This window comes from Anolis sagrei, chromosome 2, assembly GCF_037176765.1.
Source record: "Anolis sagrei isolate rAnoSag1 chromosome 2, rAnoSag1.mat, whole genome shotgun sequence".
NCBI lineage: Eukaryota > Metazoa > Chordata > Lepidosauria > Squamata > Dactyloidae > Anolis > Anolis sagrei.
The window spans coordinates 13,361,683-13,380,454 of NC_090022.1; the positions used below are offsets into that span (position 1 = coordinate 13,361,683).

Sequence of the window (18,772 nt, forward strand, 5' to 3'; positions counted from 1 at the left end):
AGAAAGGAGATTTCACCCGAACATGAGAAAGAACTTTCTGACTGGGAGAGCCGTTCAGCAGTGGAACTCTCTGCCTCGGAGTGTGGTGGAGGTTCCTTCTTTGGAAGCTTTTCAACAGAGGCTGGATGGCCATCTGTTGGGGGTGCTTTGAATGCAATTTTCCTGCTTCTTGGCAGGAAGTTGGACTGGATGACCCATGAGGTCTCTTCCAGGATTATTATTGTTATTTGAAACACAACAAGATGAGTCCACAGCAGACACTCTGCTGGCTGTTGGATTGGATCACATGTCGGACACTTCCCAAATGTCTAAGGCTGTGTGATGTATCGGCAAATAATGCGTGCAGATCCCAGCAAGGTGGCCTTCTGCAGCTGGCAGATGGTAAATTTGTCAGCGCCGATTGTGCTTAAGTGCAGGCCAAGGTCTTTAGGCACTGCACCCAGTGTGCCGATCACGACTGGGACCACCTTTACTGGCTTGTGCCAGAGTCTTTGCAGTTCGATTTTTAAATCCTCATATTGTGTCAGCTTTTCCAGTTGTTTCTCTGCAATCCTGCTGTCACCTGGGATTGCGACGTTGACGAGCCATACTTTGTTTTTTAACACGATTGTGAGGTCAGGAGCCTTGTGTTCCAAAACTCTGTCTGAATCCGGAAGTCCCAGAGGAGTTTGGCGTGTTCATTCTCCATAACTTTTTCCGGCTTGTGATCCCACCAGTTATTGTTGTTGTTGTTGTTATAATAATAAATGGAAAAAATAAACTGCAAAAAACTTGGTTTTTCTGGGACATCCTGCATCACATTTTGCTCTAGTTTTTCAATGGATCTCTCAATGGATCTGTGGCTGCCTCAACCTAGTTTGTGACAACCACAGAAATGAGGTTTCTGGAGGGAGAACCACAAGAGCCAGGGCTGCTTGGGATCTTTCTGCCCTGAATGCCTGCTTTGAGACTGAGCCTGTGCTGAAAGGGTTAAGCTGAGAGAGTCTGCATTCCTAGGGAGCCTCTGAGGAAGTGGGTCTGGAAGCTGTTTGAGGTCACTTCCTGCTTGGCATACTATTCCCCACCCCCCTTTCCCACCTTTCTGGGGGAGAAGCTTCCAGCTTGGAGTCAATGGCGGGAGAGACCAGGTGAGTTTGCAGGAAGCCGTGGGAGAAACCAAGCTGCAAAAGAGGGGGAGTTGCTTTCCAACTAAAGAGGGGAAATTGGATTGGAGGGGGGTGTTTTTAATCATGCCCCATTTGTGCTTAATTAAACAGCCAGCATCAGCCAACCTTGGCCTCTTCCTAATGTTGGGATATGAAGCCAAATTAGGGGGGAGGTTTAGATTAGATTAGATTAGATTAGAATGACTATAGATTTGGAAGAGTGCAGGAACAGGCACACCACCCTTTGGGTAGTCATGGATTAAGAAAATCCTTATGAAAATTTCCATTAGACCCACACATACATTGCAGTTGGATTGCTAAGCAAGGTCAGGTATGGTTAGTATTTGGATGGGAGACCGCCAACAAGCACCAGGTGTTGCAGGATGTATGTCTGAGGAAGGAAATAGCCAAGCCACCTTTTTCATCTTCCTTGCCAAAAACAAAACAAAACAAACAAAAAAACCCCCAGCAAACCCCAAACTCTATGAAATTAATGGCATTTTTGACCTGTGTTGTCGGAGGCTTTCATGGCCAGAATCACTGGGTCGCACCACAAATAAATAACAATAATAATATTTTTGTCGTGTCAGGAGCAAGTCATTTCTGGTGTGAGAGAATTGGTCATCTGCAAGGATTGCCCAGGGGACGCCTGGATGATTTGATGTTTTTCTCATCCTTGTGGAAGGCTTCTCTCATGTCCCTGCACGAGGAGTTGGAGCTAATAGAAGGAGCTCATCCGCCTCTCCCCGGATTCGAACCTGTGACCTGTCGGTCTTCAGTCCTGCCGGCACAGGGGTTTAACCCATTGCGCTACCGGGGGCTCTTAATAATAATCATAATAATCATAATAACAATCTTGCCATGTAGCCAGGCATTAAAGACTGCAGACAGTTGTGGAGGGGGTGGTTTGCAAGGATGAGAAGTGTCCAGAAATTACCTTAATAATAATCATCATCATCATCGACTCTGGCACAAGCCAGTCAAGGTGGTCCCAGTGATGATCGGCACACTGGGTGCAGTGCCTAAAGACCTTGGCCTGCACTTAAACACAATCAGTGCTGACAAAATTACCATCTGCCAGCTGCACAAGACCACCTTACTGGGATCTGCACGCATTACTTGTCGATACATCACACAGTCCTAGACACTTGGGAAGTGTCTGACGTGTGATCCAATCCAACAGCCAGCAGAGTGTCTGCTGTGGACTCATCTTGTTGTGTATCAAATAATAATAATAATAATAATAATAGCTGACACAATATGAGGATTTGAAGATTGAACTGCAAAGACTTTGGCACAAGCCAGTCAAGGTGGTCCCAGTGATGATCAGCACACTGGGTGCAGTGCCTTAAGACCTTGGCCTGCACTTAAACACAATCAGCACTGACAAAACTACCATCTGCCAGATGCACAAGACCACCTTACTGGGATCTGCACGCATTATTCGCTGAACATCACACATTCCTAGACACTTGGGAAGTACCCGACGTGTGATCCAATACAACAGCCAGTAGACTGATCTTGTCTGCTGTGGACTCATCTTGTTGTGTTTCAAATAATAATAATAATAATAATAATAATAATAATAATGGGATCTGCACACATTATTCGCTGATATGTGGATAAATGAAGACATGGATATTGGTCCTGCATATACAGAGGCTATGTTGTGTGTTTATGTGTGTTAATAATAATAATAATAATACATCACACAGTCCTAGACACTTCGGAAGTGTCCTACTTGTGATCCAATCCAACAGCCAGCAGAGTGTCTGCTGTGGACTCATCTTGTGTATCAAATAATAATAATAATAATAATAATAATAGCTGACACAATATGAGGATTTGAAGATCGAACTGCAAAGACTTTGGCACAAGCCAGTCAAGGTGGTCCCAGTGGTGATTGGCACACTAGGTGCAGTGCCTAAAGACCTTGGCCTGCACTTAAGCACAATCTGCGCTGAAAAATTACCATCTGCCAGCTGCAGAAGGCCACCTTACTGGGATCTGCACGTGTTATTCGCCAATACATCACACAGTCCTAGACATTTGGGAAGTGTCTGACGTGTGATCCAATACAACAGGCAGCAGAGTCATTTTGTCTGCTGTGAACTCATCTTGTTGTGTTTCTAATAATAATAATAATAATAATAATAATAATAATAATGGGATCTGCACACATTATTTGCCGATACATGGATGAAGACATGGATATAGGTCCTGCATATACAGAGACTATGTTGTGTGTTTATGTGTGTTAATAATAATAATACATCACACAGTCCTAGACACTTGGGAAGTGTCCGACGTGTGATCCAATACAACAGCCAGCAGACTGATCTTGTCCACTTTGGACTCATCTTATTGTGTTTCAAATAATAATAATAATAATAATAATAATAATAATAATAATGGGATCTGCACACATTATTTGCCGATACGTGAATAAATGAACACATGGATATGAGTCCTGCATATACAGAGGCTATGTTGTGTGCTTATGTGTATTAATAATAATAATACATCACACAGTCCTAGACACTTGGGATGCATCCAACGTGTGATCCAATACAACAGCCAGCAGACTGATCTTGTCTGCTTTGGACTCATCTTGTTGTGTTTCAAATAATAATAATAATAATAATAATAATAATAGCTGACATGATATGAGGATTTGAAGATTGAACTGCAAAGACTCTGGCACAAGCCAGTCAAGGTGGTCCCAGTGGTGATCGGCACACTGGGTGCAGTGCCTTAAGACCTTGGCCTGCACTTAAACACAATTGGCGCTGACAAAATTACCATCTGCCAGCTGCAAAAGGCCACCCTACTGGGATCTCCACGCATTATTCGCCGATACGTGGATAAATGAAGACATGGATACAGGTCCTGCATATACAGTGGCTATGTTGTGTGTTTATGTGTGTTAAAAGCACCCATTGCTGATCTGTAAACAGTAAAAGCACTAGATCAGGCATGTGCAAACTTGGCCCTCCAGGTGTTTTGGACTTCTAAAACACCTGGAGAGCCAAAGTTTGCCCATGCCTGCACAAGATCCTAATCCTAGAAGCTAAGCAAAATCAGCCCTGGCTAGTATTTGGGTGAGAAGACAATTCAGCAGTGGAATTCGCTGCTTCCTGGGCTTGTTGTGGAGTCTCTTCCTTCCTAAACAGAGATCAGATGGTTGTCTTTCAGGAGTGCTTGAATGGTGTATTCCTGTGTGGTAGAAGGTGCTTAGACTAAATGGCCTTTGAGCATTTCTTTCATCTCTGTGATTCTACGGAGGGATTTGCAAAGTCTGGGAGCAGCCACTGAAAGCTCCATTTTCTTGTTCCCTCCAAACTCAGTTGATAAGAAAGTAGGACAGAGAGAAGGGCCTCTCCCGAAGATCTTAGCTCTCTTAATGGGTTAATATATATATAAACACACACACACACACTAGCTGTCCCCTGCCATGCATTACTGTGACCCAGTCTGTGTATATGTGCTTTGTGTGTGTATATGTGTGTATATATTTGATTATATATGGTTTTGCGCATGAATTGTAAAAATTTTTTGGCTTTTTAAGTCTCTTGCGCTGTGTTTTTCAGTGCTTTTATGAGTGATGGTCACTCGTTGGACTGATATGTGTATTGTGTCCAAATCTGGTGTCAATTCGCTCAGTGGTTTTTGCGTTATGTTAATCCCACAAACGAACATCACATATATGGGAGCCCCCAGTGGCGCAGTGGGTTAAACCGCTGAGCTGCTAAACTTGTTGACTGAAAGGTCAGTGGTTTGAATCCGGGGAGCGGGGTGAGCTCTTGCTGTTAGCCCCAGCTTCTGCCATCCTAGCAGTTTTAAAACATGCAAATGTGAGTAGATCAATAGGTACCACTCTGGTGGGAAGGTAACTGCTTCATGCTGTCATGCCAGGTTTATGGGGTCTGCTCTGTGTGCCAGGTTAGTTCCAGGTCCATCGTTGGTGGAATTCAGAGTGCTCTTAGATTGCAGGTGAACTATACATCCCAGTGCCTACAACTCCTATAAATCATGGTGAATTCTCCCCAAACCTCTCTAGTATGTTCAGTTGCTGATCAATTCCTCTGTTTGCTGTGTGCCTTGGAAAAGAATAGGAAAGGGTTAAGGGAGAGGCAGTGGATAGGGCCTTGCAAATTCCACACCAATGGAGAGAGTCAAACACTGGGATGTCTGTGGTGGAGGGAACACAAAAAATCTAGGATGGAATTGTCCTCGTATGAAAGCCTTCACTTGGGTGGTGGGCAGTAGGGTGTTTGTGGAGGACATTGGCAGGGCTCTTGGGCATATTCATGGCTCTCACTATAACCTGCAGTGTCATTGGAGGGAAGGTCATTGGTGTCTCCTGAGCAGTGGGAGCTATAGCTATTTGTGGATGTGGAAGCATGTCTTTGTAAGTGGACACCCCAGCCACACACATATTTTCACTTTTACAATGTGTATAGATCGGGGGGGGGGGGGGGTATTTTCAAGCTGTGATGATTGAATCCACGGGTGCAGAATCCACGGCTGTATGACTTTATAACAAGCTCTCTATTTTTATTCCTATCCAGGTTGTTTGTTTTCCGTACCTACGAGTAGAATCTCCTCTGCCCAGCTGGAACCATCACTTTTCCCCTTCCAGTGACTTCTGTCATTTAACAATATTGTAAAGCCATCATTTGTTGACTTTGTGGAGCAAAGGCATTGTGCGTTTCCCACCTCTCCAATTTTTAGTGGCCTTTGGCACCTGGAGAGCAAAAAAACACAAGCATGCGGGCAGAGCAAGGCGATCCGTTGGCTGTGGGACTGCAATCGAACCATGAAGAGCAAGGCATGGCCAGCTCTGAAGTGGACAGAAAGAGGTCTTCTGTCATCCAAGATGGAAGGAGGAGACTGTTCTGGGAAAGAAAAGAAGATCTTGTTCTGCAGGAGGATATAGTCCAATTCGATGGGTCACAGGATCAGATGCTACACCCATATTGGTTTAAGGAGCCATTCCTGGCCAAGGAAATGCAAAATGTGGTGAGGGAAAGCAGTTCGGAGGCTGATATCTCAATAGTGAGGCTGGAGGAAGGTTTGCTCCTGGAGAAGCCTGAAGAAATTGAGGTAGGCAGCTTACATTTGGGTATTTCCAAAGAGGTATACAAACCAGTTAGATGTGGAACCAGTTCTGTCAAATAGCAGTTCTCAACCTGTGGTCCTCCAGGTCTATAGATAAGAGTTGGACCTCAAAGTCCATCTACTCAAATTTCTTCCATGCATAATACACTCCTGGGGTTATGCATGTTGGGCGAATGGGCTTAATAACAAAAGACCCTACCTATAAATTTATTTATTTATTTATTTATCATTCAAACTTATATGCCGCCACTCTCCTGGGGCTCGGAGTGGCTTACAAGAACAGGCTAAAATCTAACATGATTTAAAAACAATTTAAAACAATTTAAAAACAACAATATCACAGATCAAAGGCCTGTCGAAACAGCAGAGTAACTTATTAGCAGCAGCATGACCCAGCACCAGTATCCCAAAGTGAAAAAAAAACACAGACCAATATTATCTTTTACTTAGAAGGCTTTTTTTTTGTAATAAAATAATATATATTGTCGAAGGATTTCATGGTCGGAATCACTGGGTTGTTGTAGGTTTTTTCGGGCCATATGGCCATGTTTTAGAGGCATTCTCTCCTGACGTTTCACCTGGCAAGCATCCTCAGAGGTAGTGAGGTCTGTTGGAACTAGGAAAATGGGTTTATATATATGTGGAATGACCAGGGTGGGACAAAGAACTCTTGTCTGTTGGAACTAGGTGTGAATGTTTTAACAGACCACCTTGATTAGCATTTGATGGCTTGACAGTGCCTGGGGCAATATTTTGTTGAGAGGTGATTAGATGTCCCTGATTGCTTCCCTTCTGTTGTTTTGCTGTTGTAATTTTAGAGTTTTTTTCAATGCTGGTAGCCAGATTTTGTTCATTTTCAGTGTTTCCTCCTTTCTGTTGAAATTGTCCACATGCTTGTGGATTCAATGGCTTCTCTGTGTAGTCTGACATGGTGGTTGTGAGAGTGGTCCAGCATTTATGTGTTCTCAAATAATATGCTGTGTCCAGGTTGGTTCATCAGGTGCTCTGCTATCAGGTGCTCTATTATAGTTGCACTATTTACAATAACAAGGTTTCCATAACACAAAGAAATTTCTTTATACTTCCTTTATACTTTGTGCTCGCTTCGGCAGCACATATGCTAAAATTGGAACGATACAGAGAAGATATACTTCCTTTATACCTTATACTTCCTTCTTTGCTTCCACGATGGGCTTCTTTCTTATGCAGATAAACAGCTTCGCTCTCACAGAGCCTCCTCTCACACCAAACTTAGGCCCGTCGCAAACTAGGTTTCTGCTGGAGAAATCCTTGCTAGCAAGTCCCTGACGTCATGAGCCTGCGCCTCTCTCCCCGCCCCTTTCTCCGCCCCTTTCTCTTTGCGAGCGTGGTTTTTCCTTTGCTAGGGCAGCATTGCCCGCATTTTCTCTCAGTTGAATTCAGCCAACTGAGAGAAAATGCGGGCAATGCTGCCCTAGCAAAGGAAAAACCACGCTCGCATGGAGAAAGGGGCAGAGAAAGGGGCGGAGTGAGAGGCGGAGTCTCGTGACGTCAGGGACATGCTAGCAAGGTTTTCTCTCGCAGGAACAGAGTTTGCGACGGCTCTTACTCTGGAGCTTCAGACAGTAGCTTTTTACACACAGCACCCTTTATACTGGAGCTTCACACATGACCTTTACACACGAGACCTTTAACCTGAGGCTTTTCTCACTGAAGCTTCTCACAGCAGGCCTTCTCACACTCTGAGGCCTTCTCACAGACTAAGACCTACCTCACACTGTGAGCCTACCTCACACAGAGGCTTCTCTCACAGACTAAGGCCTATCTCACACTGAGGCCATCTCACAGACGGAAACCTTTTTTCAACTGAGGCAAACTAACACAAAGGCCTACAGGCACACCTGCTAATATACAACTGTAGCTTTTGCTGAGTCATTGCATCCATTTAACCCTTTCAGTGCTTGACTCCAATTTAAATGTAATTAAATTTAATTAAAAATACCTTGTTAATTTTAGTTTGCCCTTACCTGCTCTAGACCATGGCTGCCCGAATAGACTTTGTTGTAAGAAATTCTGCCATTTGATGCCTCTCCATATCTTTTCTATTTATTGGCATGCAAATCTGAAGCTTTCGACGGAAGACTGGGGAAAAGAGGGCCTCTTTATCTCTGATGCTGAACCTGGTTTCCTTGCTTTTTTCCCAGGCACCAGGGTCATTGACAGACGTGGTTGCAGATTTCTCCAGGGAAGACATCACACTTTTGGACAATTGGAAGCTACCGCTGTTTGAACAAGTTTCGAAGAATGACAGCATTGCATCTCCTTTTGGTAAGAGTTTCTTACGTTTGACATCCTCAAATCGAGGGACAGGGCCTTTTCCGTGGTGGCTTCCTGAATCTGGAACTCTCTCCTCAAGGACGTCAGACAAGCCCCAACATTGGCAGTCTTTAGGAAGAGCTTGAAGACGTGGTTGTTCCAGTGTGCCTTCCCAGAATAGGAAACTCCAAGCATCGTGTCCCAAATGCACTTTACTAGAGATTTAAGATTGTCTGCACACCGCACCTATCTCCAAAAACCTATCCATTTCACCTGTCATGTCCAGCATTTTTTAAAATTTTTAATCATTACATTTGGCCCCGGCCTTAGTTTTAAATGCGTCGTGGTGTTATTGTCTAATGTTTATTGCTATTGTTTTAATTTTTATTGCTTTGTTTTATGAGTTTATTTATTGTTGTATTTGTTATGCTGTTGTTTTATTGATGTGTTGGGCCTCGGCCTCTTGTAAGCTACACCGAGTCCTTCAGGAGATGTTAGCGGGGTATAAATAAAGCATTATTATTATTATTATTATTATTATAAATTCTTTCATTCAATTTTGCTTCTAAATTTTTTGACATTTACTGTAGAGCCCCCATCAAGTGAAAAACCATGAATAAAGAAATTGCTACTGTACTTTCCCCCTGGGTCCCCCAGTGGTGCAGCAAGTTAAACCACTAAGCTGCTGAAATTTTTAACCGAAGGGTTGGTGGTTCAAATCCAGGGAGCGAGGTGAGCTCCCACTGTTAGCCCCAACTTCTGCCAACCTAGCAGATGTGAGTAGATCAATAGGTACCACTCCTGCGGGAAAGTAACAGTGCTCCATGCAGTCATGCCAGCCACATGACCTTGGAGGTGTCTGTGGACAATGCCGGCTCTTCAGCTTAGAAATGGAGATGAGCGTCACCCCCCAGAGTTGGACACAAATAGACTTGATGTCAGGGGAAAACCTTTACTTTACCTTTATAACTTGTAATATTAAAGCAAAATTGAGAAAGGTTTGGGATGAAAGTGGCCTCCATTTTCTAGGTTCATGCACTCTCTCTTTAGAATCAGAGAATCCTAGAGTTGGAAGACTTCGTGGGCCATCCAGTCCAACCCCTTTCTGTCAAGAAGCAGGAAAATCGCCTTCAAAGCATCCCCGACTGATGGCCATCCAGCCTCTGTTTAAAGCCTCCAAAGAAGGAGCCTCCACCACATTCCTTAACCATATGCTCCCCCCACTCTTCTCTATGTGGGGCCTTCTTTCTCCTCTTCATTGTCACTAGCTGACCGCTGTTCTTACCGCTGGTCTGAGTCCCTCTACAGAAGTTGAGAAGATCAGGATATAAAAGTTTTAATAAATAAATAAATAAATAATTTTAAAAAGGTGTATGCCACAATACAGGCTAATTTATGGTAGATGAGGCTTCTAGAACCATAACAAATGCAAAGAAATCACGGTTCATAACTCATTCTTGATTTGCCCCCATAAAAAATCAAATTGTCTCCTATGGGACATGTCCTCCATTTTGGAAACCAGAGCTATATGGTAAATTTCAGAAGGAAGATGACCTAGAGGATCTAACAAATTCCTAGATAGAGCATTTTTTTTTCACTTGGCATGGTCAATGAAACTGTGAATATGTGCTCCATTGTTGCGGAGTTGTACTGTACTAGTCGTCTGGTTCATAGTACAAGAGCCATTGGTTCTCATTTAAGGAAGTGAAATATGGGACATATCTGAAGCACAACAGTCTTCCTTTCTTTTCTATTTCTGATTCGGTCTTCTTTGTAGCAGCGGAAGCACATTTGGGAGAAGTGCCATTGTTTGACAGAATGGAAGACCCCGCTGTGGAGTCAGACCAGGTGAGGGACAGATCATCATCTATATCATTACTAGCCATCCCCTGCCACGCGTTGCTGTGGCCCAATCTGTGTATATGTGTTTTGTGTGTGTGTATATATATGTCTGTGTATTTGTGTATATGTGTGTTTGCGTATATATATGGTTTTGTGCATGAATTGTAATTTTTGGGGGGTTTTTTTTGCTTTTTATGTCTCTTTTGCTGTGTTTTTCAGAGTTTTTATGAGTAATGGTCACTCGTTGGCCTAATAGGTGTCTTGTGGCCAAATTTGGTGTCAATTCGCCCAGTGGTTTTTGAGTTATGTTAATCCCACAAACAAACATTACATTTTTATTTATACAGACTAGCTGTGCCCACCACATGTTGCTGTGGCCAACCTTCCCTCTCTCTTTCTCTCCTTCTTTCCCTCCTTCCTTCGCTCCCTCTTTCCTTCCTTCCTTCCTTCCTTCCTTTTTTTTCTTTCCTTCTCTCCTTCCTTCCTTCTCTACCTCTTTCCTTCCTTCCTTTGCTTTTTACTTCTGTCTTTCCTTTTTTCCTTCCCTCCCTCTTTCTCTCCTTTCTTCCTTCTCTACCTCTTTCCTTCGTTTTCTTTTTTCTTAACTTCTTCCTTCTCTACCTCTTTCTTTTCATCTCTCTTTTTCTCCTTTCTTCCGTCTCTACCTCTTTCCTTCCTTCCTTCACTCTTTGCTTCCATGCTTCCTTCTCTTTTTCCTTCTTTCTTTTCCTCCCCCTTTCTCTCCTTTCTTTCTTTCTTTCTTTCTTTCTTTCTTTCTTTCTTTCTTTCTCTCTCTCCTTTCCTCCCTCTTCCTTCCCTTTTTTCCTGTATTGTCATTTAGCTTTTTGTCATTTAGCTTTTTGGGGTTTTTAAGTCCTTTCCACTTTTTTGGGGGGGGGGGGGTATGAGTGATGGTCATTCGGTGGCATGATAGATGCATTGTGTCCAAATTTCGTGTCAATTCGTCCAGTGGTTTTTGAGTTATGTTAATCCCACAAATGAACATTACATTTTTATTTATATAGATGACTTACTATGACACAGTGTAACAAAATTTTAAAACAATTTCTGTTCCTGGTTTGTTTGAAAGTATTATTTCCTGTCTAATTGTGCAGCACTTACTTTGAAAGCAGTTGTTCTACTTTGTTTTTGTGGCTGCCACAAACTAGGTTAAATTGGTTGAGACTCTATGAGATATTCATTGAAAAACTAGTTGCAAATGTGCTGCAGGATGCCCTCCAAAAATATTTTTTTTTGCATTTTAATAAATGTTTTCCATGTTTTTATGATAGAACTAATTTGGAAATAATAGTAATAATAATAATAATAATAATAATAATAATAATAATAATAAACAACTTTATTTATACCCCGCCACCATCTCCCCAAGGGGACTCGGGGTGGCTTACATGAGGCCAAGCCCAGAAATACATTACAATACAGTAACAAAAACATAAGGCACTGAAATATGGGACATATTATAAATGACATTTATAACCCAGGAACAAAAATAATAGTGTTACATAGTGTTATTCTTCTTCTTTCATGCGATTCTCTGTTACTCCATACTATAATAATAAATAATACAAACTTTATTTCTATTCTGCTCTAGCTCCCTAAAGGGCCTCCCAATGGAAGCACCCATTATACAGTACCAAAAAGAGACATACTAGCATTCAGCCATCACCCAATAGAGAATGCTGAGCTCATTGTGGGAAGCAACATTTTTTTCTCTCCTTTTTCTTTCCTTCAGGGGCCGGTGACCTTTGAGGAGGTGGCTGTGCGTTTCTCGGAGGGAGAGTGGAGCCTGTTGGGCCCGGGGCAGAGAGCGCTCTACCGGGAAGTCATGGTGGAAAACTATGGGAATGTGGCCTCTCTGGGTAAGGATCCCATACACTGGGATGGTAAGCAGATGGCTTGTGAATGTGAGTTGGCAGGAATTTGTTCTCCATCTTCTATGCTGAAGAGCCATCAGGACTTCCTCCTTCCTTTTTGGTCACCGGCATTTTCCGGTCTTTTTCTTTTTAGGGTTCCCCTTGTTTGTTTTAGTGGTACCTAATTTCTCTAATTACAGCACAAACTGCTTTCAAACTTCTTAGGTCAACAGTAAGCTGGGCTTGATAGTAGGCAGCTCATGCTGATCAGGAGGTTCGAATTAGCAACCTTTCGGTTGGTAGATGTTATCATTGCTAGTGATTTTACCAGCTGTGCTAAACCCGTTCTTACTTCCTTAACTTAAAGAATTATTGTGTCTGACCATGTAAACATGTCCTGTTTACCCCATAAGTTCTCAGATCAGCTATGCCAGCAACTCAGCAGTTTTTCTTCATCAGCACCTTTCATGTCCAATCTTCAACTCCCTCATAATGACATTTTTGCAGGTTCCAAATTTCTTAGGATGCTGTCTTCAGCCTTGGCAAGCCTTAACAGGCCCTTAACCAGGCCACAGCCATACAATTATTATTACCTATTTTGTTTCTTTCCGCAGAAGGGCCTCCGGTTCCTAAACCAGATCTTATTTCTTGGTTGGAAGAAAAAGAAGATACTTTTAACCCAAACTCTGGAGCAGTTGTCAGAGCCTCAGGTAACACATAGCTTTCTTGTTTAGGAGCATTTGTCTTTCTTGGAGAATTGTAACATTCCTAAGAAGAGGTGGGCGTAATATATTTCCTGGTGATGGCTTTCCTTCTTGTCTGGGGCTGACTGACAACACTATGTGAGAGGAAGCCACAGGGAGGAGGAGGGAGCAAGCTTGTTTTCTGCTTCCCTGGAGACTAGGACGCGGAACAATGGCTTCAAACTACAAGACAGGAGATTCCATCGGAACACGAGGAAGAACTTCCTGACTGTGAGAGCTGTTCAGCAGTGGAACTCTCTTCCCCGGAGTGTGGTGGAGGCTCCTTCTTTGGAAGCTTTTAAGCAGAGGCTGGATGGCCATCTGTCAGGGGTGATTTGAATGCAACATTCCTGCTTCTTGGCAGGGGGTTGGACTGGATGGCCCATGAGGTCTCTTCCAACTTTTTGATTCTATGATTCTAAGTGACATCATGAGGACAAGTTTCTCAGTAATTATAGTAACCAGTGGCAGAGAATATGAGACTGCTTGGTCTAAATTAGGATGATCCTATTTCATCTTAATAGCCTGAAGTATGACTGTATGTATATTTTGCCTCCTGATATATCACTATGGCTCCTCTCCTCTATGGCCCACATGGTGTAATGGTTTGGCTACTAGACCAGAACTCTGGAGACCAGGGTTCAACTCTTCACTGCCATATAAAATCCAGATTATCTGCTTTGAACTGGATTATCTGGTAGTGTAGACTCATATAATCCAGTTTAAATTGAATCATGTGGATTATCTGCTTTGATAATCTGTATTATATGGCAATGTAGAAGGAGCCTTTTTTGCAGAAACCCACTGAGCAAGTCACATTCTCTCACATTTAGAGGAAGGCAAAGGCACGTCACACATAATAGCTTCGTTTCAGGGCTGCCATAAGACAGGAATGACTTGAAAGTCTAGGTTCTTGTAGGTTTTTTCGGGCTATAGGGCCATGTTCTAGAGGCATTTCTCCTGACGTTTCACCTGCATCTATGGCAAGCATCCTCAAGGATGCATAGATCCTGAGGATGCTTGCCATAGATGCAGGCGAAACGTCAAGAGAAATGCCTCTAGAACATGGCCCTATAGCCCGAAAAAACCTACAAGAACCTAGTGATTCCAGCCATGAAAGCCTTCGACTTGAAAGTCACTCAACAGCAAACCTCTCTTTGAGGGAAATGGAAAACATTTAATTAATTATAGTTCACACTGCTCAATTTGCGCACTGTGATTCTGTTTCAACTGTCCTGTTACTATGCTATGGGACTTGGAATTTGCAATTTCATTTGATATTATATATATATATATATATATATATATATAGATATAGATATAGATATATATAGATATATAGATATAGATATATAAAATATAATTTGATAATTATAATACTAATAATAATAATAATAATAATACAAAATTATAATTATATATTATTTATTACATGTAATATTACTAATAATATTATTATAATATAATGGTATAGTACAATATTGGAGCCCCTAGTGGTGCAGTGGTTCCGGGGAGCGGCATGAGCTTCCGCTGTCAGCCTTAGCTTCTGCCAACCTAGTAGTTCGAAAACATGCAAATGTGAGTAGATCAATAGGTACCACTCCGGTGGGAAGGTAACGGCGCTCCATGCAGTCATGCCGGCCACATGACCTTGGAGGTGTCTATGGACAACGCCGGCTCTTCAGCTTAGAAATGGAGATGAGCACAACACCCCAGAGTTAGACATGACTGGACTTAATGTCAGGGGACAACCTTTACCTTTTATAGTACAATATAGGAATATATAATACTGATATTGTACTATGCTAATAATATAATATATTGTATTGTCGAAGGCTTTCATGGCTGGAATCACAAGGTTCTTGTAGGTTTTTTCGGGCTATAGGGCCATGGTCTAGAGGCATTCTCTCCTGACATTTCGCCTGCATCTATGGCAAGCATCCTCAGAGGTGAGGTCTGTTGGAAATAGGACAATGGGTTTATATATCTGTAGGTATATATATCTTGTAAGCTGCTCTGAGTCTCCTTCGTGGTGAGAAGGGCGGCATATAAATGTAAGTAAATAAATAAATAAATATTTGAGATTGTTAGTCAGACCTTGGTCTACAGAGTCATAGTACACTGTTCAAATTACTGCACCATACTGGATGTATTTTTCATGTAGGGTGTATTATTTTCAGTGTATTAAGACACAATGATAGGCCAAATCAGGCCATAATAAGTGTCCCGGACCTCTTTAATTAAAAATGATGTGAGAATATTTCAGAGGAGAGAGGTGACTAAAACTGTGGTCGCATTGGCAAACAAGGAAGAGCAAATATCCAGTGGAGAAATATCTGTCTCTCTGAGAAACAATGTTGTCTATGAGAGAGTCAGGGAACATTGTTGGAAGGGTTTCTTTCCCCTGACATTTTTCTCGGGCCCATTTCCAGCAGGTGATACCTGGGCAAGGGAAAGCAATGAAGCATCCATTGAGATGATAGTATCCCAAGGAGATGGGGATGAGGAGGTGGACGACACTGCTGGGGAGCAAAGCAGAACGGAAGTTCAGGCGGAAAACCATTTCACAGAGATGTGGCAAAAGAAACCTGGAGGTAAGTGGTTACTCAGACAGATGTATTTAAAATATTGGGATGGAATCCAAATGTATAGGTTGAGTATCCTTCATCTGAAAGAGTTGGGATCAGGCCTACTCACTCTCCTCAGGACGAGACTAGCTTTGGCCCACTGACTCTAACAGGCTTCGGCCTACTCGCTCTCCTCAGGACGACACTAGTTTGGCCCACTGACTCTAACAGGCTTCGGCCTACTCGCTCTCCTCAGGACGACACTAGTTTGGCCCACTGACTCTAACAGGCTTCGGCCTACTCGCTCTCCTCAGGACGACACTAGCTTTGGCCCACTGACTCTAACAGGCTTCGGCCTACTCACTCTCCTCAGGACGACACTAGCTTTGGCCCACTGACTCTAACAGGCTTCGGCCTACTCGCTCTCCTCAGGACGACACTAGCTTTGGCCCACTGACTCTAACAGGCTTCGGCCTACTCACTCTCCTCAGGACGACACTAGCTTTGGCCCACTGACTCTAACATGCTTCGGCCTACTCACTCTCCTCAGGACGACACTAGCTTTGGCCCACTGACTCTAACAGGCTTCGGCCTACTCACTCTCCTCAGGACGACACTAGCTTTGGCCCACTGACTCTAACAGGCTTCGGCCTACTCGCTCTCCTCAGGACGACACTAGTTTGGCCCACTGACTCTAACAGGCTTCGGCCTACTCGCTCTCCTCAGGACGACACTAGTTTGGCCCACTGACTCTAACAGGCTTCGGCCTACTCGCTCTCCTCAGGACGACACTAGCTTTGGCCCACTGACTCTAACAGGCTTCGGCCTACTCACTCTCCTCAGGACGACACTAGCTTTGGCCCACTGACTCTAACATGCTTCGGCCTACTCACTCTCCTCAGGACGACACTAGCTTTGGCCCACTGACTCTAACAGGCTTCGGCCTACTCACTCTCCTCAGGACGACACTAGCTTTGGCCCACTGACTCTAACAGGCTTCGGCCTACTCACTCTCCTCAGGACGACACTAGCTTTGGCCCACTGACTCTAACAGGCTTCGGCCTACTCACTCTCCTCAGGACGACACTAGCTTTGGCCCACTGACTCTAACATGCTTCGGCCTACTCACTCTCCTCAGGACGACACTAGCTTTGGCCCACTGACTCTAACAGGCTTCGGCCTACTCACTCTCCTCAGGACGACACTAGCTTTGGCCCACTGACTCTAACAGGCTTCAGTCTACTCACTCTCCTCAGGACGACACTAGCTTTGGCCCACTGACTCTAACAGGCTTCAGTCTACTCACTCTCCTCAGGACGACACTAGCTTTGGCCCACTGACTCTAACATGCTTCGGCCTACTCACTCTCCTCAGGACGACACTAGCTTTGGCCCACTGACTCTAACAGGCTTCGGCCTACCCACACTCCTCAGGACAACACCAGCTTTGGCCCACTGACTCTTAACAGGCTTCGGCCTACTCACGCTCCTCAGGACGACACTAGCTTTGGCCCACTGACTCTAACAGGCTTCGGCCTACTCACTCTCCTCAGGACGACACTAGCTTTGGCCCACTGACTCTAACAGGCTTCATCCTACTCACTCTCCTCAGGACGAGACTAGCTTTGGCCCACTGACTCTAACAGGCTTCGGCCTACTCACTCTCCTCAGACGACACTAGCTTTGGCCCACTGACTCTAACAGGCTTCGGCCTACTCACTCTCCTCAGGACGACACTAGCTTTGGCCCACTGATTATAACAGGCTTCGGCCTACTCACGCTCCTCAGGACGACACTAGCTTTGGCCCACTGACTTTAACAGGCTTCGGCCTACTCACTCTCCTCAGGACGACACTAGCTTTGGCCGATTGACTCTAACAGGCTTCGGCCTACTCATTGTCCTCAGGAAAACACTAGCTTTGACCCACTGACTATAATAGGCTTCGGCCTACTCACTCTTTCAGTGCTTGACTCACATTTTTGTAATAAAAAATAGCTAGTTCATTTTTAATATTTTTGATATGGATGCCTCATGCAGTACAGTCCTTGATGTTTTATATATTTAATATTGATACTAGTTTTAGTTTGATCTCTTGGATATTGCCAACTTTGGAAAAACGTTTTGAAGAACGAAATGTGCGTATTTTAAATCATCAATAAAACAAGATGGAGGTGTTTCAGGATATTCCTTCTCCCTTCCTCTTCCCTAAAGATGATGGAACTGTGAGAGCGATCGGTGTGGAGAACGTGGAAGAAGAGCAGGATTGTATCTCAGATGAATCGCTTGAGGCTTTGCCTGGAGGATCTCAAGAGAACATTCCCTTCATAACGGAGACCGTTGAAAGTCAGTATCTAACTATATAAATAAAAATGTAATGTTTGTTTGTGGAATTGACATAACTCAAAAACTACTGGATGAATTGACACCAAATTTGGACACAATACACGTATCAGTCCAATGAGTGACCATCACTCATAAAAACACTGAAAAACACAGCAGAAGAGACTTAAAAGCCAAAAAAACAGAAGTACATTACAATGCACATATATACACATACAAAACACATATATACACATACAAAACACATATATACACACAAAACACATATACACAGACTGGGCCACAGCAAGGTATGGCAGGGGATGGCTAATCTATATAAATAAAAATATTATATTTGTTTGTCAAGGCAGTGGGTAGGGTCATGCAAATTCCACACCAATGGAGGGAGTAAGAAACACTAGGATGTGGTGGAGGAAACACATACAACCTAGGATGAAATTGTCTCTGTATGAAAGCCTTCACTTGGTTGGGGACAGTGTGGTATTTGTGGTCAGGGCTCTTGTACATGTTCATGACTCTCACTATAACCTGCAATGTCATTGGAGGGAGGACTATTGATATTTCCTGTTTGTTGTCTGTGTAAGTGGGAATCCCACCCACACACACACACACACATATATATTACTTTTATTATGTGTATAGAAGAAGATACACACACACACACACACATATCCATCCAAGAAGCAATGGTATAAGACAGGAGATGATGATGATGATGATGATGATGATGATGATGATGATAATGATAATGATAATAGAAGGCTACCTTACTGGGATCTTCACGCATTATTCGCTGATACATCACACACTCCAACACACTTGGGAAGTGTCTGACGTGTGATCCA

The 18,772-nt window shown here is 43.4% G+C and overlaps 1 protein-coding gene across 1 annotated transcript in view; it reads left to right on the plus strand.

The window, feature by feature from the left end:
- Positions 1 to 18,772, plus strand: part of LOC132765749 (zinc finger protein 845-like) — a 65,792-nt gene that overhangs the window by 40,259 nt on the left and 6,761 nt on the right. The window contains exons 9-16 of the mRNA XM_067463957.1: positions 1,034 to 1,127; positions 5,880 to 6,251; positions 8,450 to 8,573; positions 10,339 to 10,409; positions 12,157 to 12,283; positions 12,892 to 12,987; positions 15,453 to 15,614; positions 17,799 to 17,930. Of these exons, the coding sequence (XP_067320058.1) occupies positions 1,034 to 1,127; positions 5,880 to 6,251; positions 8,450 to 8,573; positions 10,339 to 10,409; positions 12,157 to 12,283; positions 12,892 to 12,987; positions 15,453 to 15,614; positions 17,799 to 17,930 (1,178 nt within the window). The remainder of the gene's footprint in view (positions 1 to 1,033; positions 1,128 to 5,879; positions 6,252 to 8,449; positions 8,574 to 10,338; positions 10,410 to 12,156; positions 12,284 to 12,891; positions 12,988 to 15,452; positions 15,615 to 17,798; positions 17,931 to 18,772) is intronic.